Raw genomic sequence first — 25,071 nt, 5'->3', positions numbered from 1 at the left:
TCTTTTTTAAATTTGGGTTCTGGGGATCAAACTCAGGTACTTACTTTTGGGGACCCACTGAGCTCTTTCTCCTCTGACTTTAAGCTAGGCCCCCTGCAGACTTGCCAGCCACTCCCAGGAAGGACAAGCCTCTCTCTGTATCCTGGTTCCTGCTCTGTTGTCCCCCCAAACTTTAGCCACGGCTGCCTTACCAACCCCAAGTTCAGAGACCCCAAGTGTGTTTCTCCACCTGGGCTGGCTCACACGATTACGGACACGCCACCTCCCTCCTGGAAAGATTCATTCTGTCACAGGATCTGAGCTGAGAGATGCCCGCGAGACTCCTGAGTGAGCCCACATCTCCATGCCACCCATTGTAGACTGGTGGGAAGTGAGGACTCCAAAGTCCATTGCATACTCGAAGGGGGTGTTATGGGGGAGCAGGGCTTCCAGGAGGTGGGACCTCCAGGGCGGGCCAAACTCCCCCAGGGATCTAAGACCGGGGATCTCAGAAGCTAACTGCTTAGACTCATTTCTTCCTGTACGACCTGTCTCCTCTAGCAGGTCAGAACTTCCTCAGAGCCAGTCAGAGGCCTCTCTCTACCCTCTCTGCTCCTTTGGATGACTGCCTGCCATCTTCGCTTGTTGCATGTTTGGGTGAAACCACCAGCCAGTCATCGAAGCACCTCTCTCAACCTTGGGTGTTCCCACTTGGGCTCGTTATTAAGTAACAGGGCACTGACGGTGGGAAGGGGACTGTGCTGTGCTTGGGAGCAGTGGGCCTTTTGGAGGCTGCTGGCGCACTATAGCTCTGAGCGCCGAGCCTCCAAGGATGAGCATGGAGGTTTGGGGCCTCCCGGAGATGTGGTTGGGGGTGTGTGTGTGTGGTGAAGATCCCTGGAGCCTGCCGTATGCCTCTCTGGCACTCAGGGCTGGTGGCAGGCCGCTTCAGGTCCCCCTCACTGAGTAGGTGCTGCAACGGCCAGGGTCCCTCCAACAGTGCAGGGGTGACTCCTTGCTTCCACTCGCTCTTTAGAACAGTGGAGCTAAGGTCAAGCTAAGCAGAGAGGGTCTCCCAAAGGCGAGGAGGACCTTTGGGGAGACAGAGCTTGGCTCAGGGGAGACGGAGGTGGAGTCAAGGGGATGTGACCGCCTTGCCCCTTGGCACTGCCGGGAGCTGCCTGGCTGCTCATGGGTCTTTGCCCGGGGCACAGCTCAGTAGCTTTTCTCAATCACTGTCTACTGGGCCAGGCCCTGGCGTCCCCAGCTGGGCTGGTGAGTTGGTCGGAAATGGCTTTAGCAGGCAGGAGGCAGAGAGCGGGCCCTCCCGACGCCGGGCGGGCGGTGGGAAAACAGAGAGAGCATCACACAGGAGGCACTCGCATCTCGGCAGTGACACTTACTTCTCGTCAACACGACCCTCTTCTGCAGACACCCGTCACGGGAGCAAGTGAAAAGGACACAGGGCGGGTTGAGACCACACTGCACAGGTAACTCAGAAGCGAGGATGGAACTGAGCAGAGGCATCACCCTGACGGTGACCCTCAGCCGTGGGATCCTACTGGGAGACTGATGAATGGCCTGGAGCCCGGAAAGTCACCATGGGCCCCAAGTTCATGGTGATGGCGGGGGGGGGGGGGGGAAACCCATGCCTTGCCTTCCGTGGCGTGAGAAACTGTGAGGCACTTGAAGAGGCAAGAACCATGCATGCCTCTGAGCGGCGGCTCCCGGACTTCTCTACCGTGTCCCACCTCCCGCAGCTCACGAAGGATCGGGCTGGAGCCGGGCGTGGCGGCGCACACCTTTAATCCCAGCACTCGGGAGGCAGAGGCAGGAGGATCGCCATGAGTTCGAGGCCACCCTGAGACTCCATAGTGAATTCCAGGCTAGCCTGGGCTAGAGTGAGACCCTACCTTGAAAAACCAAAAAGAAAAAAAAAAAAAAAAGGACAGGTCTGGGTTGCCACTGGGCGAGGGCAGAGCTTTGCTTCATATCTGCACCACATGATGGCAATCGGTCCAGCAGCTACTGCCCCCCGGCCATGTGCCAGGGGCCTGCGGGTGTCAACCCGGCGTGGGGACGGCAAAGGGGACCCCGCCTGCAGAGCAGTGTTGAAGGCCTGGCCGGACAGCCCCGTGCCTCCTCAGGGCCTGCTTTCTTCTTGGTGAATCAGACGTGATTCACTTCGGCCTCCCGCATGCACACATCATTATGTTGCTAAGCAACTGCTGGGCTGCCTCAGGAATACACAGGACTCTGCTGCCCTGATTTAGAACAGATACATACACTCACATACCCACAAACACTCACACTCACAAACACACACTTAGACACACACTCAGGCACAAACACACACACACATACATGCCTAAACACACATGCACAAACACAGCTCACCCCCCCCAGACACTCAAAAGCACACAAGACACAAGTACACATTGTCACACACACATTCACAGATACCTTCTCTTGTCCACCCTTAGCCCCCTAGCCTGTATTTTTTAAATCAAATTCATACAGAAACATGAGAATTTTTATTTCGAGGTAGGGTCTCGCTCTAGCCCAGGCTGACCTGGAATTCACTACGTAGTCTCAGGGTGGCCTCGAACTCACTACCTCCTGCTGCCTCCTGAGTGCTGGGATTAAAGGCACGTGCCACCATGCCCGGCTAACATGAGGATTTTCTGTTTTTCAAAGCCTACAAGTGACTCCTCGTGCTCAGAGCTGTGCTGATGGGTAAGGAGGCCTCTTGGCATTTGCTACCCTAGCCTGGTGTCCAGGTGACTTTAGTCCAGGAGAGTGTTCCCTCCTCATGGGTCACACTGGTGCTGGGGTTTGGAACCCTTTCAGCAAGGACACTCCTGCCCAGTATCACCTTTGCACGAGGTCTTTCCTCCCTTCCCCCATCTTTTTTTTCTTTTTTTTTGTGTGTGTGTTTTGAGAGTTTTGCAATATTGCCCAGCTTGGCCTCCTGCCTCTGCCTCCCGAGTGCTGGCATTACAGATGTGCACCACCATGCCCGCCTGACATGCCCTCCTAGCAAACTGCTCTACCACCCTGGGACCCCCTAGGGACCCTGTGTCTAGGCATCCCTTCACTGCTTCCTGTCCTTGGGAGCCCCTGTCACCAGGTGCTCTGACCAGCCTTGCTTGCACCAGTCCACAGGGTGTGGCTCCAAATGGGGGTGCAGTAAGTGCTGAAGGCATGGTTACCATGGGTACCATGCTTGCTTCCCTGCTGAGGCAGCCAGGTGACTTGACCGAGGTCCCAGACCGGGGGAAGGCTGCCTCTGTGTCGGCGGCCATTCTGCTAAGGATCCAGGCTTCTTGCCAGGAACTCACTAGTCGGCAAGAGGGCACCCAGCTTTCAGGGGGAAAACTTTTCACCCAGGCAGGAGGAGACACCGCTATCTGATGGGCAGGGCAAGGCACTCTCCTGGAGTAAAGTCACCTGGACACCAGGCTAGGGTGGCAAATGCCAAGCTCTCTCTGACAGAGGTCACCTCAGAACCGAGCATTACGTAGGGCACGCAATGCTGTGAGGCGCATTTGCTGTCAGCAATCATTTCAGGAGCTTTGGAGCCATCTGGGCAGAGAAGGATTTTAACAGCCCATGTCGATTTTTCTTTTAAAACTGATGCTGCACTTGTCACGTTTGGGGCTCGTCTTGGTTAGTAGTGTCCTTGCCCTTGTCCCGTCTTCAGGATTGGAGCTGCTTGAGGGAAGAGGGTCACGCTTTCCTGATCTGGGGTAGAGTCTGATGGCACCTGGCACACAGGGCCATCAGTCACAGCTGGATGGATGGATGGCAATGACTGGTTCTGCCCAGTGTCCGGCATGGTGAATTCCTCCTATTTCCTCTTCCAGGCCTGACCCCAGGCCCACGGGAAAGGTCATCTTAATGCACTCCCTCCCAGTGAACTCGAGAGACCATGGGCCTGTGATAATCCAGACATCTAAGTGTTCTGGTTAGGACACCATTCTTGCCAGTCACCTCCAGTGTGTGACAGGTGTGTGTGTGGACAGGTTATGAAATGTTGCAGAAGATCCAAAAGTCTAAGCGCCATCAAAGAGCAGGGTATTCCCTGATCATGGACGGCATCTTTGCACACCCATCCTGAAGTAGGGCACAGGGGTGGAGGTGGTCGGCACGGACTGAGTCATCCTCCGGGCTCTCCTGGAGGGGGAGGGGGGAGCTGCTGAGTACCAAGACTCCAAGCTGGGCCCCAGCCAGTTGGTACTGAGATGAGTGCGGGCAAGTGGGTTATGGCTGCTGTGTCTTGGGTTCTGCCAAGAGGAAGAAGCCAGTGACTTTCGAAACAGCTTCCATATCCCCTCTCCCCAAAGTTTCCTTCCTTCATTTGGCCTGGTTTGGGGCTCTCCAGCAGGAAGATCATTTCTGGCCTCATCAGTCCAGGTAGTGCCAGCTGCCTGGTGGCTCCAATCTTGGCAGGAGCTCCAGTCGGGTCAGGCCCAACAGATGACTCTGGCACCGTGCACTGAAGAGAATCACCCCACCAGCTGCCTTTCAGCCGTGGTTTGTCATCAACATGTGTCCCCGACTCCGTGTTACCCTGAGTTCGAGGGACAGCTTGAGAAGGAGAAAGTTGGTCTTCGCTATAGTTAAATCCCACGTATCCAAGGAAGCAGGGACCCCAGAATTTCACGTGGTCCCTTCTCCGGGCCTTATTGTGACGTTGGGAAGGTGTGAGCCAAAGCCCTGCTCAGAACTGGCCAGAGAGAATTCAGCGGGGAAAACAAGCTTCCGAAGGGTCAGGGAGGCTTTTGTCGACTCGGCGAATGCACAAGTGAGGACCAGCTCTGAGAGCCTTCCCTTCCTTGGTGATCAAACCCGTTTCTATGCAAACGGGGGAGGAGAGGGGCTCGTGACTGCTTATGTCATTTCAGAAAGCATGGCCTGTTTTCAATTTTTCCTCAAAAAACCCATGTAAGCCAAACGCACATGGCGGTGCACACATCTGGGATTTGTTTGTAGTGGCTATAGGCCCTGGTGTGCCCATTCTCTCCCTCCCTCCCTCTCTCTTAAGGAAAAATAAAAGCAAGCAAGCAAACAAAAAGGAACCTCCTTTCCTTTTTTCCGCACTAAGGAATTCCCTCCATCCAATTTCAAGTCTCATTTTGCTCAGGGCTCTTCAGGTTTAGGTTTGTTTAAAAGTGGTGGCGAGACACCCAAGCTGAGCACAACCCAAGTGGGTCACCCGTCTGCAAAGGTGACAGAGAGCTGTGCCCGGAGAGGTGTGTGAGCGCACAGAGTGCACCCAGGAAAGGAGGTGGGGCTTGGTCACGCCTGATTGTCCACAGGACTCACCGGCGACTATACTGCTGGCCATACCAGCCTCAGTGTTTCCTGTGCCCATGGCTTGCCCTGGTGGAGTCCTTCGGGTCAAAAAATGGGTGGGAGGTGGGCTTCCGAGGTTTATACTGCACAGCCTGAAGCAGTGCTCATCATCTCTGCCCTCTGGCCTTAGGTCATCCAGTTCCTCCTCGGCCTCTGAGCCGAACCCTCGCCTGGGAGAGGGGAAGATGGAGCTCAGCCTCAGGTAGTCAGCAGTGCCCATGGCAACACACCTGGCGTTCGGGTGTATTCACAGTCAGCTGTGGGATACTCAGACACCTCAGGCTCACTCAGGCGCAGGCAAGTTCCAGCCTGCTGGCAGCCCCATGTCTTCTCTGGGATTTCCATCTCACAGGTTAAAAAAAAATATTTTATTTTTATTTAGTGGTTAGAGAGGGAGAGAGAGAGAGAGAGAGAGAGAAAGAGGGAGAGAATGAGTGCACCAGGGCCCCTAGACACTGCAAATTAACTCTAGATGCATGCATGTGCCACCATGTGCATCTGGCTTATGTGGATACTGGGGAATTGAACCGGGATCCTTTGGCTTTGCAGGCAAAGGCCTTAACCACTAAGAAATCTTTCCACCTCCATCTCACTGATTTTTTTTTTTTTTTCATGAGAAGTGGGCCCCGTCTCCTGAGGAAGTCTACAGACTCACAGAGAAGTCAGGAGAGGAACCTGAGCCAGCTCCTAAAGTGGGTCGGCTGGCTTTGCACCTTCTAGTTAAGCCCTCTCAAGCTCTGAGCTTCGGGGTTCCTACCCCTTACCTTCTTGTGTATGCTGTGAAATGTCTGGGAGCTTAGCAGCTTAGCAGGTGCTGTGTAGGTATTGGTTAATGTCTTCACTGTGAGTGACTCGGGTCGTGGATAGAACAGCCGGGGAATGGCAGTTCTTGACCATGAGCATGGGGTACAGTTGCTCTCTTGAAGGCTCCTACGATTCTGCTGCTGACTGCTGCTCTTTTGCCTTTCCTGCCTGGCAGCCACTGGGTGAAGGGTAGAACAAGAGTCCTGCTTCCCTAGGAGCCTGTCCAACTGGAAGGTGGCCAGAACAGGTGGGTTATTCCTGCTTGTTCATAAAGTCTAGAGGCTGGAACTCCTGGATCTGCCATGGGTGGTCTTGACTCAAAAAGCCTTCCCTGAGAGGGAGTCACTCCCTCTCAGCTCCTTCTCCAAGCTTCCCCCTGGCTTGGACAGTGACTGTGGTAATTTGAATGGATGTCCCCCACTACATGCAGGAGTTTATTAAAGCTTGCCATTAGATCTCCAGCTGCCTGGCTGGAGGAGGTGTCACTGGGTGGATCTTGGGGTCCAGCCTAAAACATGCAAAGTGTTTGAGCTTTGCCTGGTGTTTTTGAAGTGTGCTTGCTGGTGTTGGTGGAGGTGACTTTTGGGTTTTCTCTCTGTGTGGACCTGTGAAAGTGGGCCAGCTTCTTCGGCCAATGGGGAACTTCCCCTCTGTCTGTAAGCTTCAATAAATCCCTTCTTCCTGTTTGGAAGTTCATCTCAGAGACGATGTTGTAGCTGACTGTGACAGACTTAACTTCTGGGGTCATTCCCTCTTAGCTCCTTCTATCCTGCAGATGATGGGGTAATGACAGAGGAGGTAAGAGGCTGCAAGTCTTGCCTGCATCCTGGCTCCAGCTGCTGACGCGCCAGACACACGGCCGACCATACCACTTAGCCTCTCTAAGGAACAGGCTTAGTGCAGTCGTGGCCCACTGCTCAGCTGTTACAGATATCATCCACAAATACGAAAGTGTCTCGTAAAGAGTGGGACACTAAGAAGGGTCTTTTATTTATTTATTTTTTGTTTTTTCGAGGTCTTGCTCTAGCCCAGGCTGACCTGGAATTCACTTTTTTTTTTTTTTTTTTTTGAGGTAGGGTCTCACTTTAGCTCAGGCTGACCTGGAATTCACCATGTCATCGCAGGGTGGCCTCGAACTCATGGCGATCCTCCTACCTCTGCCTCCCGAGTGCTGGGATTAAAGGTGTGCGCCACCACGCCCGGCTCTAAGAAGGGTCTTTAAATCATAACTGTCATGCTAACGATATAATGTGAAGAACTGTAGTATTTCAAAAGGGAAAAGGGCAAGGAGAATCCGTTTTTTAGGTTTCCTTGATATTTGCCCATGATACTCATAGATGTGTGAGGAGTCTACATCTACCAGAAGAAGTTGAGAAGTTTCTTTGGTTAGCAGAGGAGTGCTGTGGGAGTGTGCTGGGCCACATAGGAGTTCCTCTCCACCTTGGGGTGCTCTCTGCACATCACCAGTTACAGGCCCCTGTTACCAGACAGTAGCATCAATATATGTCTTTATAACAGCCACCAAGCAGTGTTCCTCAAAGGAGAAATGGTAGCCATCCAAGTAATTCATTTAGATCTACACCAGAAAGTAACTGGGGGGAATTGTGGCTCTCAGCCTGCACCCCTAAACCCAAATGCAGGATGATGCACCTGATGAATGGACTCGGTTGTTAGACTCAGATGCCCGCCCAGCGGGAGAAGGAAGAAAGACTTCATTAGCTAAAGTGATGAAACCCGAGACCAACCATCGAAGGGAAAAGCTGAAGCCGTCCAGGAGCAGCCAGACAGCGTGTGTCCAACCTATGGAAGAGAGCCAACCAAGAGCCAATAGAGAGGGCGGAGCGTGCGGGGCCGTAGCTCAGCGCCATCCCCGTAGCTGCTACGATTGGGTGTAGAAATGAATCCTTGTTTATTCTCAACAGAAGTAATTTAAATCTTACATGGTGCTGAGAATGGCCCACTGGGGCCAACTAACTGGTGGGTGCTTGTTCTTCTGCCCTGGGGTAGGGTGGGGGGCTGAGAGGCACATGTTCTCTCTGAATCCACCCTAGAACCATGACCCAGAGCCTCCCCAGTCCTCACCTGCTGATGATGGAGAGAGGAGCGACAATGGACCACACCTGCCCATACCACCACCCTAAACACATCTGCTTGGCTTGGCAAGTCTGCCCAGACCTGAAGCTTGTTCGGGCTTTAGCGAGGCTCTACCTGCCTTTTTTTGGTTTCCTGGCAAAGGGCTGGAGGGTTCAGAGCAGACAGAGAGCTTCCCTCTGGAAGTCACCACAGGCCTGGCCTTGTGTCATTATGCATCTTTAGGAGGCTGCGACACAGGCTGCCAGGACAGCCGTGCCCTTGACTCTGCCGTCCCGGGCTTGAGGAGGACGATGGAAGGAGCGTGGTTACGGCTGGCCTAACAGGTGTGGCCGTCACAGGGGCATCACCGCTTCCCTCTTCTCAGCGGCCTGGGTAGCAATCTAAAGGCTTTTCCTGGCCAGTGCTGGGCTGTATGCACCCAAGCCGACCACAAACTTACCTTGGAGCGAGGCTGGCTGACTTGGCTCCTGCCAGGGACTCCAGTCCTTCCCCGGGCTTGGCTGACTTCTCCCGGTTCATTTGCTGCAGGATGGAGTTCAATTCACTAATGACATTTGCCTTTGGGCCTGAGAGGATAGGGCTTTTGACCTCCGTGACATCACCCCACAGCTTGGAGGTCCTTGGCTGGATGACCTTGGCCATGCCAGCCTGGGCACTGCCTGGCGGGGGCGGGGGCGCGGGCGGGGGGATCACAAAGCCATCGGTGTCCTCTTCCGGGAGGGCGTCTTGGTAGAGCGCGTTGCTTTTGTGGATGATGGGCTTCACTTTTGGCTTCGGAGGTACTGGGGGCTTGTCAACCACAAATGCCTGCCCGTCTGCATAGACTGTGCAGGTGTCCATGCTCTCCCCGCCCTCGGAGGACAGGGTGGAGATGCTGGACACCGTGGAGATGGTGCTGGTCGTCTCGAGATGGTGGTCGCTGCTACTCCGGCTGTCTACCTCCTCGATCCCAGAGTCGGTGACAGCGTCAAAGCTCTCAGGGGGTGGCAGGAATGAGGCGGGCAGACAGTTTGAAAGGCCAGTTGGCTTCTTGCTGTCTACAGAGTTGGCTGGCTGGCTGGAGTTCAAGGAAGGGGGCTGAGGGACATCGTTTTTCTTCTGCTTGACCAGGTCAGCGAGAGCAGGGACGGAAGCAGCACGGTCATCGGGGATATCAAAACTATTTGCAAATTCCAGGGGAGGAGGCAATGGCTCTGTAAAAATAAAATCCTCATCCAAGTCCACGGATGCCAGAGGGGGAGGGGGGATACGGAATGGCAAAATCACCGCCTCATCCATGGAGCCGGCCGCCACAATGGTCCTGCCGGGCGTGGCAGTGGGCTCCGGGGCAGCGGAGATCTGTAAAGCACCTTCGGTTTCAGAAACGCCTTCTGGCACTGTGGAGGGTGAGCGGTCTGGCTTCATGTCGACGCCCTCTCTCTCCTCCTCTTCCTCCAGGGGGGGCCCTGCCTTGGCGACGTCCACCGTGTGCACCATCAGCAGGCCCGCTGACTTCTGCTGCGCCGTGTCCACGATGTTGATCAGCATGTTCTTCTTCTCCTCGCCTCTCCGGTCCTTGCCCAGGTCCGTCTCATACTTGTTCTCCGTCTCCTGCCGTCGCAGGGGGCCCCTGGTGTTCTGCCTGGTGACCGAGGGGAAGCTGGACTCCACGCTGGGCCGCATTTTGGTATCAATGTAGAGAGGTTTGTTGAGGTCAGCCTTCGGGGCCTCGCCCTTGGGCCCCTGCTGGGACTCCTGCATGGCTCGGTCCCTGGCGGAGAGCGCCAGGGCCAGTGGGGAGCTGGGGTCGAGCAGCCGCCCGGTGAGCGGGTGGACGTAATTCTCGGGGATGGCTGGGCTGCTGCTCTTCTCAGGCCCCTTGGCTTTGGATGTGGAATTCAGGGGCCTCCCGGCCTCCCCCTGAGCACCAGCCTCGCCACCACCCACGAAGTGGTTCTCCGGCTCCCTGGGCATTGCCCCCGGAGTAGGTGACAGTGGCTGTTCGGTGCCGTCCTCATCGCTGAACCCACCCTCCTCGGGGAACTTGGAGGACCGCACGCGGGGGGCGGGGGGCCCCAGACCCACATCCTCATCGCCCAGGTCTGTGGAGAGGAAGGCTGGAGAGTTCCTCCTGGCTTCCAGACGCTTCTCCCGGTCACGCACGGCTCCCGCGATGGCCGCGGCGAAGGGGCTGCTGACGGTGAGGCTGTCGTCAGGCCGCAGCTGGCCGGGCTCGGTGGCCTGGGGGTCGATCTCCACACTGCTGCCCTGGCTGCTTTTGCCGCTGCTGCTGGTGGAGGGCTCCTTGACGATGATGGTGGGGATGGGTATGGAGCACGTCTTCTCGGGGCTGTCCTCCACGTTGGACTGTTTCACCAGCATGCCCTTCCGCCTGGCCGGTTTGGCCGGGACATAGACGGCTTTGCTGGCGATCTTCCCCACCTCTGAGTAAGGGTTCTCGGGCATCTGGCCCCGCTTGGTGCGGAAGGCAGCCTGCGGGGCGGCGTTGCGGCTGTAGATGTCTTCCGAGTCCAAGGAGAAGCGATCCAGCTCTCTCCGGTAGAACATACCTTTCTCCCTCATCATGGTGGCCACCGTGTCGGACCTGGTAGCTGGGGACACCTTGGCGGCAGGATTTTGATTGAATGCAGGTTTAATTGTCCCGTAGACTCTCGGAGTCGGGGACTTGGGGCAGTTGTAGGTGGTGGGGGAAGGAGGCGGGGGAGATGGGGGTACAGACTGTGGTGGAGGGGGGATATCCTCAGAGGTGTCCGGCATGGACAGGCTTCTGGTGAACTTCAGCATGGGAGGGGCCAGAAACTGCCGCTCTTCCTCCGTTATTCCTGCAAGCAGAAAGCACACTATAAGGCAAAAGACCCCACTTGAGTCTTCGAGACTGTACGATACGCAGACACCCACAAACCGGCAGGCTCGGACAGCGGACAGACTTGTTATGAGGTACAGCACTGGCCACAACTGTAAGCGGTTAGTTAACACAGCCACAACACCGGAAGACAAGTGTCTCAGTGAGCACGTGCAGTGAGTGTTCTCCAGGGCACACTGTGACGACCGGGAGAGGGCAGCCCGGCCAAAGTCTGATGCCGGGCTGTGCGCAACTCAGGCAAGGGCTGGTCACCTGATCCCAAGGTTGTGGCTTCGAGTGTGTGTGTGTGTGTGCGTGCATACACACACACACACACACACACACACACACACACACATACACACACGTGCATGCGTGCACACGACCCGGTGATGCAGGTGACTGGCTCACAGAAGGCCTGCATCTGTGCCACTCTCTGGCTTGGTGAGGGGCCCGAGGCTGTCATCTGCCAGTCCCAGGTCCTCGTGGATGCCGCCGTGCAGTGCCAAGGATTGTGGTGTCTGCAGGTACCAGGTAGAGCTTCAGTCTGTCCACTGGTACCCTGTGTGTGCTGAGAGGGGATGTTGGTAGTGGTCTTGTCTAATATGACACTTGTTTGTTTTATTACTTGACTTATCTTGGCCTTACAGAGGGGGCTCTGTGTGTATTGGTGCCTTGGGGCCCTCAGCTTGACGGCTGAGAGGTGGCTGGCACGGTGGGAAGGCCACTGTGGTCTGGAACATGCCCATGAGGGGAGGGAGCTCAGACCCCTCTCCCCTGTCTCCAGCCCACGCCAGCAGCGGGATGCTGAGTGGAGCCCACTGGGCTTGCTTAGCCTCTCAGGAGCTCCACCACAGGCCCCGAATGCCCTCAGGAGAGGGCCCGGGATGTGGCCAAGTCCACGGTGCAACCTGAGCCTTCTCTGGCCACGTGGGCTGCTGTGGTGATGGGACGGCACGGCAGCCAGGGGCATGCACAGACAGAAGCAGCACGCGGCAGTGGACACTCGGGACCGGGGTCTCATGCGGGGCTTTCAAAGGGGGCAGCAAAATGCATTTCTTGAAATTAAAAAAAGAAAGAAAATTCCTAGGACAGACTACAGTCATTTGTTCCAATGAAAACTTCCATTCAATAAGGGTATTCCAAATTGAACAGACTCCTGGTGGGAGGATAATTTGGCTTTGCTAACGTCAGCTGCCGAAGGAGGTCCTGGCCGACCGTTCACTGTGTGTTTGTTGCCTAATGGCCACTTTCCCAAGGAGTGATAATTTAAGAATACACCTTATAAAGTAAGCTGGGATACATTCAAATTACAGATTCCAAACTGGAAGGGTTCACTGACCTGATAGAAAGATTCTGCTGTCTGACAGGAGGAAATCAATTGTTATTAGCCAGTTAAGACCCAGAGATACCACATGGCGTGTATGCAGCTCTGCCTGGGGCCCTGAGACAGCTGGGGGTGGGCGAGCCAGCTGAGTAGCAGACAGCACCACGGTCACTTATCGGTCCTTTATTTATCACCTGCTTGCCATCTCTTGCCTCCTCCTCCAACTAGATCAAGCAAGGCCCCCCCTCCAGGAACGTGGCCCAGAGAAGCTTCCAGAATGCACAGAACTGTGCTTTGTGCAGTAGCCTGGTGAGACGCTGGCTTCCAGGACAGTTTGCTGGGTTCTCTTATAAAGGGACTATCTCGGGGGGGCAGAGGGGGGGACAGGCATGCCTGGGCCTGCCCCAGAGTCGGAGGATAGTGGGGTGTCAGCGAGGAAGACAAGCCGCGTTCTCACGCCGTGCACTGCTTCGTAAGCATACCTGAACCTGACCCAACCACCCGGAGAAGTATGGCCCTTGAGCTCGTCTTATGAAATGGGGGCCAGTGTCCACCCTCCACCCTGCTTCCACTCACAGGCACTGTCACAAGTAACCTGACCTCAAGATTAAAGGAACTGTCCCAGAGGAAGACTTCATGTCCCCTCGAGGTTCAGATGGCGGCCGGGCAGGTGAGCCTGGGCGCCTGTCCTCTGGTGGGTGGGCCTGGGTGGGGATTGGCTAGGGCCTGGGTGCCAAGGCAACTGTGGGAACCCAGAACCCAGAAATCTTAAGGAGCTCTGAGGGCTGCGTTTGAAAGCCAAGGGGCAACTTCTTCGGGTGAGGGTCACGTTTCTTACCTATCGATTTCTGCCTTCTCATCGTACCTCGGGGGAGGCCCAGAAACGGGCCCTTCGGGCTCCCAGGAACTGTGGGTGTCATCACAGCAATCCCTTGGCGCTCGTACACAGACTGAAAAACCAGACAACGGTGTGAGAAGAGGCCCCAGACCCTTGATGATGGGGCCCGAGGCACAGGAAGCTCTGGATGCACCAGGCGCCCATAAGTGTAGCTTCCCCGGGCTGTGCCCTCCCACACGCCTTCTCCCTTAGCCCTAGAAGCAGAAGACAGCATGCCCAGCTCTGGGGTGCCGTCCTCTGCTGAGACATCATTCACCAGGTGTCCCTTATGCCTCATGTGCTTGAATACTTAAACCTCAGCTGTTTGTGGATCTTTTAGCACATGGAGTCTTGTGGGAGGAGGTCTGTTGCTGGGGCAGGCCTTGGGGTACTATGGCCCCACCAGCTGCGCTCAGCTCACTCCCTCTGCTGCCTCCTGCTGATGTGGACATGTGATGCCTGTCTGCTTCTGCCATGCTTCCCCCACCATCTTGAACCTTCCTCTTAAAACTGTAAATTCCAGGGCTGGAGAGATGGCTTAGTGGTTAGGCGCTTGCCTGTGAAGCCTAAGGACCCCGGTTCGAGGCTCGGTTCCCCAGGTCCCACGTTAGCCAGATGCACAAGGGGGCGCACGCATCTGGAGTTCGTTTGCAGAGGCTGGAGGCCCTGGCGCACCCATTCTCTCTCTCTCTCTATCTGCTTCTTTCTCTCTCTGTCTTTTGCTCTCAAATAAAAAAAAAAAAAGCTGTAAATTCCATAAGTTGCTTCTGGTCAGATGGTTTTCTCTAGCAATGGGAAGTAACTGCTATACCAGGTCCCGCAGAACACATGATCTCTAAGAGGACCAGGAAAGATGTCTTCCAGGGAAGTACACAGCGTGGCCTAGAGTCTGACCCAGACTGCATATGTCTGCCCCGTGACCAGGGTTGAGACCTCAGTGACGTCCTGTTTGGCTCCTCCAGACACTGTGGAGATGGTTAGGTGCCAGGTGCTGTGTGGGTGAGTGGCACGCCTGAGCCCACAGCTTGGGAGAAGTGTCACATTAATCTGGAGTGTGGTACCGAGAGTGTAGCATGTGCCCCGGGCTATCCCCAGCCTCTTCCCCCCATCTTCAGAGTGGGCAGCATCTGAGCCCTCTCACGTTTCTCATGTGTAACTGCTTCTAATGCCAGTCTGAAGTGGCTGGCCTGCCAAGCTCCGAAACACTGGGCAGGGTGTGGGGAAAGATCGGAGGCGGAGGGTGATGGGGAACATATTTGTTGGCACGCTCTGGTGACCCCCAGCATGGGGTCAGCTTGCTTGGGCTCCACAGCCTTTGCCTGCTTCATTCTCAAGCCCAAGGGCCCCTGAGAGGTCAAGGGTACCCGTCCAATGAAGCCAGTTGGGTTGGGGAGTGTCAAGGTAGGGGATGTGGGTGTGGCAAGGGCAGGGTGCCATCCTGTGTGGTTCTGTGAGGAGGAGGGCTGGTGTGAACACTTGATTTTCAGTGGTATTTGTCTTAATGTAGTTACGTAAAACTCTTACTAAATTTATTGTAATTGTGGGTGTTACTGTTTACAAAGGCTAGATTAAGCCAAGTCATTTGGAAAAGGAATCAAAAGAAAATACTAGGCTATGTGATTGGACAGCTAAATGGCCAGCACTTGGACACCACGGAGGGGAGCCAGGGCAGCAGTGGTGAACAGAAACCAGTGGGAATCAATGCAAAGGTCTTGGCCTTGTTTAGGATTCACCCTTGGGGGCTGATGGGCAGTCTCTGCACCCTTCACATGGGGCCTGCTCTGATAGCCTAGGGAGGGCAGGCCCCCACAAGGCCTGTGCTGACAAGTCAGAACCTCGTGCCTCAGGCACATGACGAAGTTCTAGGACCATCAAGGCAGCATGTTCTGAGAATGCCCTGGCTCCACCTCAGAGCGTCGGCTGTGTGTGTGTGTGTGTGTGTGTGTGTGTGTGTGTGTGTGTGTGTGTGGCGGCCCCTGCCCACAGAGGACCTTGGTGTGTGATGTTCTTCCCCTCACTGGTTCTGTGCAGGTTAGAAGTACTGTCTGAGGAGCACCCCCCCATAGCTCCTTATGCCCACCAGGTCCTTGGCTGGGCACATGGGAGGGTGCCCTCAAGGTCTGAGACTGAGTGGCTGAGCCCAGGACGAGATGTCCAGTGGGAGTGGTCAGGCCTGGGCTGTTACCTCCCCTGCAGGTCTCCAAGGACCAGGGCCCTTGTACTGTGGCCAGCCGGATGTACCGCGAGCTTGTGCAGTGGGTGCTTGCGGAGGTCAGCCGCTGAGCTGGCCTGCCTCTTGCATCCTGGGCCTTCCAGCTGCCCGAGGTCACCCCAAACCTCATCCCCATCCCCCAAGCCCAGGTCCTGGCCACTCACATTCATGTCCGAGACTGCCGGGAAGCAGCGGCTGGTGGGTCGCTGCTTGATGGTCGCCACCCTTGACTCCACGGCCACATTCTCAATAGTCCGGGAGGGCTTGGAGGCCGGGACTATCTCCTCTGGTTTATCTGGAACATAAGGGAAGGGTTGGAGTGGCTCATGGCTCAGGAGGACGGGCTTAGTTAGCAGAATTGCAGGAGTGTAGCCACCGCTCCGTGCGGGGAGTAGCAGGCAAGCCTGTCGTGTGGCTAGCAGGCATGCATCTCCCCCCGCCCCACACATCCCACTAGGGAGCTCCCACGTGCCCCAGACCCTGCCAGCCTGAAGGGTGCCATTGTGTGAAGACAGCCGTAGGAGACCTCAGCAGTTCCACCTGCCCCTTGGGACTGCTGAGCCACCCAGAACCATGGGATTCTGTCATTCTTCAGAGAGGTCATTGTGGTCTGACAAGTGGGATATGTTATTGCTAGTGTTAACTAACTTTCTTTTCGTTTTTTTTAAAAAAGATGTTTTATTTGCTGGACATGGTGGTGCACTCGGGAGGCAGAGGTAGGAGGATCGCTGTGAGTTTGAGGCCACTCTGAGACTACAGATGAATTCCAAGTCAGCTTGGGCTAGAGTGAGACCCTACCTCGAACCCCCCCTCAAATTATTTATTGATTAATATTAATTAATATTAATTTGAGCAAGTGAGAGAGAGAAAGAGAGGCAGATACAAAGAGAGAATGGGCACACTGCTAGGGCCTCCAGCCACTGTAAATGAACTCCAGGTACATGCGCCACCTTGTGTATCTGGCTTTACATGAGTACTAGGGACTAGAACCCAGGTCCTTAGGCTTTGCAGGTAAGTGCCCTAACTGCCAAGCCATTTCCCCAGCCCCTGACTTTCTTTTTTTGAGCCAAGGGTGGCCTTGAACTCATGATCCTGCTGTGTTTGCCCTTTGAGGATGACAATCCCATGTCACCATGCCTGGTCCAGATTTTGGAACTTTTCAAAGCAGCTCAGAAATGTGCGTTCTTTTTGTAAGTATATGTGGGGTTTAAGACAGGGCTGGGATGGTGGCTGTGGTTAGCAAGCCAGGGAGGAGGGCAGGAACCCCAGACTTCTTGTGCCATGTGAGATGTTCCCATTTACCATTCTCATACTAGAATCTTCCTGGTTCTTCTCAAAAAAAGAAAAAAGCCAAAATATTTAGTGCTCATTGGAAATAAAAAAAAAAAAAAACTTTAAAAAAAGAAAATTTAAAACATAATTTTTTAAAACTTGAAAATGGACAGTCCTCCTAGAAGTATCCTGATGTCTGGTTTTGCTATGGGATTACTGAGACCAGCACAAGAATTTGTCTAGGGACAGTGACCCCTTCTGCTGAGATGTGGAGTCAGAGTCCCCCTGTCCCCATGGGCACTTGGCATTGACCCAGCTGTTTCCCACTGTGTTACTGTAAGATGCCCTGGGCCAGAACGAAGCTGGGAGGAGTCGTGCCCATGGGCATCTCCCTTGCTGAACTCTTTGAGGTGCAGAACAAGCAGGCTTCTGGAGCATTCTGGGCACAAGCCTGAGCCTTTCTCCTAGACAACCCTTGTCCATTCCTTGGGGGTCTGGTAGTTATCCATTCAGTGAGCACTGGGTGAGGGGGCCACATCCCCAAGTCATTCAAGATACCATGGAAGCCTGCTTGTGGTGGCGTATCGAAAGGAGCTGACCCATGGGCAAAATCTGAGGACCACAATAGCGCTCAGCACCAAGCACGAAGCAGGCCAGACTCAAGGTCTCCTTGAGGAGGTGCCGAGAAGGAGAGGGTGTCCTGTGTGTTTGAGGGAACCAATGCGGATGCCCATCGTGGCCCTTCTGATGTTTACGGACCATAATGAGCTCCAGACCAGGTGCCAATTCCAGGAGTCCATGGTGCGCAGGCCAAATCCCATCTGCATCACTTCCCACGTGGTCTCAAAGCACTTTGTGCATTTGTGAAGAGTTGTTAAAAGGAGGGAAGGAAAGAGACTGTAAGAGAGACCACAGGGCCTGCAGAGCCCAGGTGCTCACTGTCCGTCCTCCTGGGAAGATGCTTGCTGACCTCTGGTCTGGACCGTTGGCCTGGTTTTCTTGTCAGATAAAGCAAGAAGGCCTTTAACTTGTCCTGTGTTGCCCCTTTCCTGAAGAGACAAACTCGCAGTCTCAGACGCTGTGGCCCTCTGCAGCTGGCTCCAGCTGCCTGGACCTGTAGGTTGACCTGGTCTCTGTGTGCATGTCCTGCCTGTGTCCTTGACTGGGGTCCTCAAGTACTGCAGGGACCTGTTCTTCAGGGGATGCTTTATGTGTGGGGTGCCTCTGCCCCCGCTCCCCCAGGGACTGGTCAGACAGCTTGGCTTGGGTTTCTGTGGGCAGTGGGGATGCTCCCAGAACCAATCACCTGTGTCCTCAGCCCCTGAGCCAGACTTCATCCTGGGCCTCACTGCCGCCCTCCTGGGCCCATGCACTTCTGTCACCTGTCACTGTATGTCTTAACGTCCCTTTCCATACTGGCCACCTGCCTCCCGCTACACGGGACAGGCTGTGTTCGCCTGCCTCCACTTCCGCCCTCATCTTCCTCCCCTGCGAGTCTGGTCTGGGATTCCAGTTCTGCCTTCACATGGCTGGGGTTGAACTTTCATCTCTGTGGCGCTCCCGCACCTGTCCGCTGAGCCAATGCTTGGGTGGCCCGCTTTGGCCAGCTAGCCAGGGTGCATGGGTCTGGCTTGGTCCATCCCCCAGAAGCTGAGTGCCTTGGTACTGGCTGTCCGGCTTGGTTTCGGCTGCGTGTGGCCGCTGGTGGCCCTAGACTATGTATGTCATTCCAAGGAAGGCCTTGAGTTCCAGCGCTGGTGAGTTATGCCTCGTGACTTCAGCGAGCATTGGAAGGACACCAGGGTCACTCCAGAAATTGCTGACTCTCCTCACCGGTGTTGGCCCCGAGCCTTCTGCTGCTCACCAAGGATGAGGACTGGAAACACGGCACCCTCAGCTTGGAGTGTGGTTCCTGAGGGGACGCCATCAAGCTAGGTGAGAAGTGATTGGGCATTTTGGGCTGAGAGCTCTGGGGAGATGCGAGAACCTGGCCACCTCTTGCTTGTGCACAAGCCACGACTTTCTCCTGGCTGTGTGACCAAGCCAGGCCTCTCACCCTGCACGTGCTCAGCTGGGACCATGGAGCAGAGATGTGAGTTAGACTCAGGGAGCTCCTGGTACTTCTGGCCTGGAGGATTGGTCTCTGTTGAGCTCACTGGCTGAATGGGACAGCTGAGTTTGAATGTTAGAGCATGGGAAGGTTGTGGGCCTTGAGATCCCCTTGGGGCCTCCAGACATGCTATGGTCCATAGCCCAGCCCTGCAGAGAAGGCCCTGGGCACAGGCTCAGGATGGGAAAGTTTGTGATCTGTGCTTACTCGGTCTGGCATATGAACACATCTCCTGTGAGGAAAAAGCCACTGGCTCCTGGAGCAACTGTCTCTGACTGGACTTTTCCAGAAGCCAGGAGCCCCTGTCTCTGATGTCAACGAGCCCTGACAGGGTGAGTGTATCCCCGCCAGTAACACAAGGGTGTGTTATCAGGCACATGGAGGTGCCCCTGGCATCTCCACGTGCCCAGCCCAGCGGAAGTGGGCGGCAGGTTGTGATCTGAGGACACAGGGTCTGTGGCAGGCACTCCAAGAACACACTTCTTGTGATGTGCAAACACAGGGGGGGTGCAGTACAAGCGTCAAGGTCAATTATGACAGTTCTGGCCCTGGTCAGGCTTCAAGGCTTCTCGACCTGGAGAACCAGGCTGTAAGGGGAGTATTCCCTCTCAGGAGGAACACAGCTCAAGGGGCTGAGGGGCCTCCTGCAGACATCATCTGGCCCTGCCTACTTTCCAGACAAGATGTCCCACTGTGGTGGACAGGCCAACAGCTCCTAACCAGGGTCCCCTCAGGACCACCTGCCTCACCTAGCTGACTGCAGAGCAGAAGGGGAGGGTGCCTTCCCACCAGCCACATGGGGGTGAAGGGGGGTGGTATGGTTGTACCTTGACTCAGACTTCCTGGTCTCTGGGGAGCCTTGTTTCTTCCATCTACCCCAGGACCCTTTCCGTGGCCCGGGGCGTCTTTTCCCCCCCAGTTAGTGCCATTGGTGTGATTTAGGTGAAGAAAAGCTCGCTATCCTCTCTCTTGGATTCACTGATCAAGAGGAACCAGAGCGCCTGTCAGCTCAGCCCCCATCTTTGGGATCTTGTTGACAGGAACTGGAGTCCTTTAAGGAATGTGTGAGTCTGCAGGTTCCTGCTTTCATCCTGGCTCTTGAGGATTAGGCTTGATTTACAAAGGCCTGGAACTGGATGTGTACAGGGACTGGGGAAGAGGATTAGTGAAACCAGCCCTCCTGTGTGCCAGCACAAGGTCCAAGGTGACGAGACAGGCCTGCAGACACAGATGAGAGCTGCTGTCACATCTTGCAGGACAGCCCAGAGACGAGCTGACAGAATGTTCCAGTGGTGACTCAGGTTCAAGTCTCTAAGCAACCTACGTTCTCTTATCAGACAGATATGCACATGGGCTCTATGTCACAAATTTACAGGCACAGGGAAGGACAGCATAGAAGGGGGGAGGAGGTTTGTCGGGCTCACTGGAGAGGCATGTGGCCTGGCCTGCCCAGCCCATCATTAGATCTCCCAGCCTGTGGGCTGCTTGGGCCTCAGGTGGACTTTGGAATAAGTTGCCAGACGGAGTTCAGAAGGGCATGTCTAGCACCCTCATCCAACGTCCATGAGCTGTCAATCAGAAGTTGGATTGCTTGGAAGTCTTGGAAGTTCCCTAGAGAGTGTGTGTGTGTGGGGGGGGCAGTGGAGGTAGAGAAACTCTCAATGGCATGACAAGGGATGGGTTAGAACTGGCCCAGAACCTTCCAGCGCTGCATGCATGTATGTACGGCAATGGAGACCTTCCATATACATCCCATTCTGCAGGCAGAAAAGGGGAGCCGCATCAAGGAGACATGTCCTATGGGGGTGCAGCTAGAGCTCAGGAGCAGGCCCCCGTCACAGCACGTGCCTTGCTGTCTTCTATCTACTACATGGGACCTTCTGGGGAGAGCAAGCTCAGGTGTTCCAGAAACGTCCATGAGGTCAGAATGGAGCCCTGTAGACACTGCAGCTTGGCATGCAGGGTTGTCGAGGATCATGGCATCTGAGACAGCTGGGTGACGCTGTCCCCAGCCAGTGTGCCTTCCCCTTGGTGTCTCAGAAAGAGTGGTCTTCTCTGTAGGGCAGTGTCACCGTACTTGCCTGGATGAGAGAGCGCAATTCTGCTTCCAGGAACAAAACACAAATGCTATATAACGCCACACTTGCTGCCAGCTGCCACGTCCCGTCTGCTTTCTAGGCAGCGATGGGTAGATGTGCGGCTTGGGCCCCTGGACTGGCAGGCTCCAAGGCCCCGTTCCTGGAAAGCTTTGTGAAGGTAGCCAGAAGAACTCAGTTGGCAGTCACAGTCACCTCCATGAGCCTATCCCAACACCTCCTCTCTGCCTGGTGGCCTCTGCCTCTATTCTCACCACAGCTGCCCTGAGCTGGCATGTGTCTCTGATGGCCAGCCTGGTGCCCAGCAGGTGTCTAGGGACTAGGGCAAGACACTCAGCAACAACTCAAGGGTCTGTAAGCTGGCGGGGGGGGGGTGTTGTAAAGGTGGGGTTGTGATGCCTCACTGTTTGTTTGAGACAGGGCCTCATGTCGACAGGTTGGTCGTCTTGAATTTGCAATGTAGCTGACACTGATCTTGAATACCTGACCCTCCTTCCTCTACCTCCCAAATGCTGAGATCACAGGTGTGCGCCACCATACCCAGCAGAGGAAACATTACTCTTGTGGGAATCGCCTGGGGTTGCTGAAACCACAGAGGTGGCTTAAAAGGATGGAAAATGAATCCTTTCTCTCCATTCCAGAGGCTGGAAATCCATAATCAAAAATGTAGCGGGGTCAGTTCCCCTGTGGGTGTCAGGGGAAACTCCTTCCGTAACTCCCCTTTCGGACGGTTTTAGCAATCCCTTAGCACCTGCTGGCCCATTCCTCCTCCTTTTCCTCCTCCTCCTTCTTCATGTGCTGGTACCATCCTTCCCCTCACCCCTGCTCCCCCCCTCCAAAGGGACCCTCTTCTTTGGGGATCCTGGTCATGGGGATTATGGGTCTTGCATTGTGGGGGCAGCCGCCAGTTATGGGGAAGAGGCAATGTCTCTGTGCATAATGTCCCAACTCGTGGCTCTAACAATCTTTCTACCCCTCTATTCCTTCTTGTCTCAGAAGAATGTCAGTCGCCGTCACTTAGGGCCACCTGTCCAGGTATGACCTCATCTTGGCTACACTGGCAAAGACCTGATTTCCAAGTAAGGCCTTGTTCCTAGGCTGTAGGTCGGGAAACATTTTGGGGGACACACTCTTCAGCCTACTAACAATGTGCAGAGCAGATTTCTCTTGCGTCACTTGAGCTCTCAGGAGTGTGATTCCGTACCAGGTGGGTAGTCTTCCCAAGGGGAATGGAAGGGAAGCAGGAGGGGCTGGAGCCCTCACTGGTCACCCACCACTCTCAGGTAAGCATGCCCCTATGTTGCTGTCAGCCCTGCAGGAGCACTGCCAGCCTGTGCCCTGACCCGAGGCTCCACGCTGGCACGGGTTGCGTTGTGTGGTGGGATAGGGTGAAGCACTGTGGAAGAGCCCCTCCTCTGACTGGGCTGTGACTTCTAGGTTCTTTGGCCTAGCTAGGGACCCACCCCGTCCCAGCTTCTGAGAGATGCACTTTTAGATTGAGGGTGCTGCTTGTATTGCTGGAGGCAGTGGGGTCCCTCTTGGCTCCGTGTTGGGGAGTCTGGAGAAGTTCCCCTGAGAAATACCTGCCGCTGCTCAGACATGGCAGCCACAGATCCACACCCCTCCCTCCCGGCCCAGCACAGGGAAACCAAGCGTTGAAGGGGGCCCCGCAGGTCAGCAGTGGGACTAGGGCTCCCCTCGCCTCCCCTGGCCGGACAGTCCACATGGCTCTGTCTCTGACGAGGCTCCCAGAGTGGGGCTCCGAGACGCCTGCCAATTCAGGAAATCCAACAGGGACCGGCTGGCTGATCTATGGGCATGTTGAACGGACACGGCTAAGGGAGGACGCACTGGGCACAGCAAGAAAGTCACAGACAGGAGACCAGACAGACTAGAACGGGGTGTGCCAAGGGGCTGGGCCCTCGGTCAGGACCCCCCCCCAAACAGGGAGAAGACGACACAGGGCTCACGGCACAGTCACAAGATGGGGGGAGGGTTCTCTTCTATCGGGCAAGAGCACTGGGGACAGACACTCGCGCTTCCCTTACCCTTCTTCTTCCGGACAGAGGCTTGCAAACAGAAAAGGAAGCGCGTAAGCCACCCACTGGTGGCAGCGCCCACCCACGCGGCCCCTGCCCAGCGCCTTGCTCAGCTCACGGTGGCCGAGGGAAATAGGCGTTGGGGGGCGGGGAGGGCAGGTGAAGGGAGCGGGGGACGTCTCTGAAGCAGCTTCTGGGCTGTATTTCCTTCCTCACCCTGCTGAACCCCCTTCCTGATGGTGGGCGAAGGGGCCTTCCTTCCTACTGTTCATCCCGTGTGCGTCCCCCACCAGCACCCTGCACGGTGGGACTGAGCTCGGCCTGGTCAAATGGAGACCTGGGCATGGAGGGCCTGAGAGCTGGAGACAGGGCTCCGAGGCAGCTCCTTGCTATAGACTGTGCTTCCCTCTCGAGGGACCCCACCCACAGCGGCCCTTTGGTGGAGCAGGCCTGTCTTGCTGCTTTATTTTGACCTCATGAGGAAATCCTTGTTTTGTTTGTTTTTCCTCCCATAGTGGGCAGTGCTTGAAGGGGCATGATGGGGTCAGAGTGAGGGCCAGAAGGAGAGGGCGAGGCTCCTGGTTCTGGGCAGAGGGGCAGTCCTGCGGAAGGGTACCTTCATCTGGAAGACCAAGGCTCCATCCATGCAATGTTTCAGAATGAGTTGGAGCCCCAGGAAGGAAGGTATTTTGGGCAACTCCATGCTTGTTTTTTTTTTTAAGTGGTTTTTCGAGGTAGGGTCTCACTCTAGCCCAGGCTGATCTGGAATTCACTATGGTGTCTCAGGGTGGCCTTGAACTCACGGCGATTCTCCTACCTCTGCCTCCCAAGTGCTGGGATCAAAGGCGTGCGCCACCACGCCCGGCTCATGCTTGTTTCGTTTATGGTTCAGGCCCGGGGCTTGAGAGTTTCCCTTGCGAGGCTGGCATTGGTCCAGGCAAGGCATCACTGAGAGCTGCTCAGCTTTCAACCTGCTCAGGGCACCACCACCATCCCCAGTCCTCTTCCCTCTTCCTGCTGTCCCTGGGGCAAGTGTTCCCACCCCTCACTATCTCCGTGGCTTAGAACCATGGCCTCTCTTCCTTAACTGCCTTGGTGACTTAACTTAACACTTAACAAAGTGTTGACTCGCTTCTCTTTTTAGTGGGCATTGTGGCCCGCAGGCGATAGTCACCCTTCCCCAGTCTACCCAGAGGGGATAAATGACCAGAGCCTCTGTTTCTCGCCGACTTGTTAAGGCACCAGATGTACTTAGACTCTGCTGGGCTCCCGAGGGTGGGGGGGGGGGGTGTTCCGGGCTGAGCAGCTGGAGCGTGTCCTAGGCTGGGCTGAGGCAGGGTCAGTGGGGGTGCCCTAGGCAGCAGGGGGTGCTGCTGCAGGGGCCCTGTGGGGCTGCTTACCTTTATCCACTAGTGAGAGGCCCAAAAATTCAAAACAAAATCATGTTAGATAAGCAGAAAAGAGTAGCAGCCGCCCTTCCCCTAGCAGGCCCTCTGTGACGGCACCCAGTGTGAAGCCACCCCCGGCCATGCAATGGACAGGAAGGGGGGACTCAAGTGTCACTGTCGGGGACAAGCAAGCCAGCGAGAAGCCATGCGCAGGCTGGGGCGTTACAGAGGGCGGCAGAGGCAGGGCGGCCTTACCGAGCTCCTCCAGCTCCGCGGTCATGGACTTGGAACGCAGGGTGAGGGCTGTGGTCGGTGCCCGCTTTGGAGGCGGGGGAGCTGGGTGGCAGGGAGAGGCAGAGCAGACGCATGAGAACGGTGCAAGGTTATCTCCACCTGATCCGCCCCAACCTGTATCCCTCATCCCCACACATTTATTATTATTATTATTATTATTCTTTTCCTGAGATAGGGTCTCTCTCAATCTAGCCCAGGTTGACGTGGAGCTCCTTCTGGAGTCCCAGGCTTGCTTCGAACTCACAGCAATCCTTCTTACCTCTGCCTCCCATGCGCAGGGGATTAAAGGCGTGTGCCACCATACCCAGCTGCCCCATACTTCTGAACATGGGAGAAAGCTGCAAGCCAGTGGCCCAGAGCCTGCTGTTTTGTGACTTAG

The 25,071-nt window shown here is 55.6% G+C and overlaps 1 protein-coding gene across 10 annotated transcripts in view; it reads right to left on the bottom strand.

Annotated features, from left to right (window-relative positions):
- The window catches only part of Shank2 (SH3 and multiple ankyrin repeat domains 2), a 609,914-nt gene that overhangs the window by 5,518 nt on the left and 579,325 nt on the right, over positions 1 to 25,071 (bottom strand). For 3 of the 10 annotated variants that reach the window (XM_045152632.1, XM_045152637.1, XM_045152634.1), the window contains exons 19-25: positions 24,654 to 24,734; positions 24,411 to 24,431; positions 23,020 to 23,040; positions 15,658 to 15,788; positions 13,243 to 13,354; positions 12,420 to 12,440; positions 8,675 to 11,057 (exon numbers count right to left, since the gene is read on the bottom strand). In XM_045152632.1, coding sequence (XP_045008567.1) covers positions 8,675 to 11,057; positions 12,420 to 12,440; positions 13,243 to 13,354; positions 15,658 to 15,788; positions 23,020 to 23,040; positions 24,411 to 24,431; positions 24,654 to 24,734 — 2,770 coding nt within the window. The remainder of the gene's footprint in view (positions 1 to 8,674; positions 11,058 to 12,419; positions 12,441 to 13,242; positions 13,355 to 15,657; positions 15,789 to 23,019; positions 23,041 to 24,410; positions 24,432 to 24,653; positions 24,735 to 25,071) is intronic. The other 7 variants (XM_004654234.2, XM_004654236.2, XM_045152648.1 and 4 more) reach the window with 6 other exon arrangements.

Source organism: Jaculus jaculus, chromosome 1 (assembly GCF_020740685.1).
Source record: "Jaculus jaculus isolate mJacJac1 chromosome 1, mJacJac1.mat.Y.cur, whole genome shotgun sequence".
NCBI lineage: Eukaryota > Metazoa > Chordata > Mammalia > Rodentia > Dipodidae > Jaculus > Jaculus jaculus.
The sequence above is the reverse complement of the archived record's forward strand: the minus strand, read 5'-3'. Positions and strand labels throughout refer to the sequence as shown.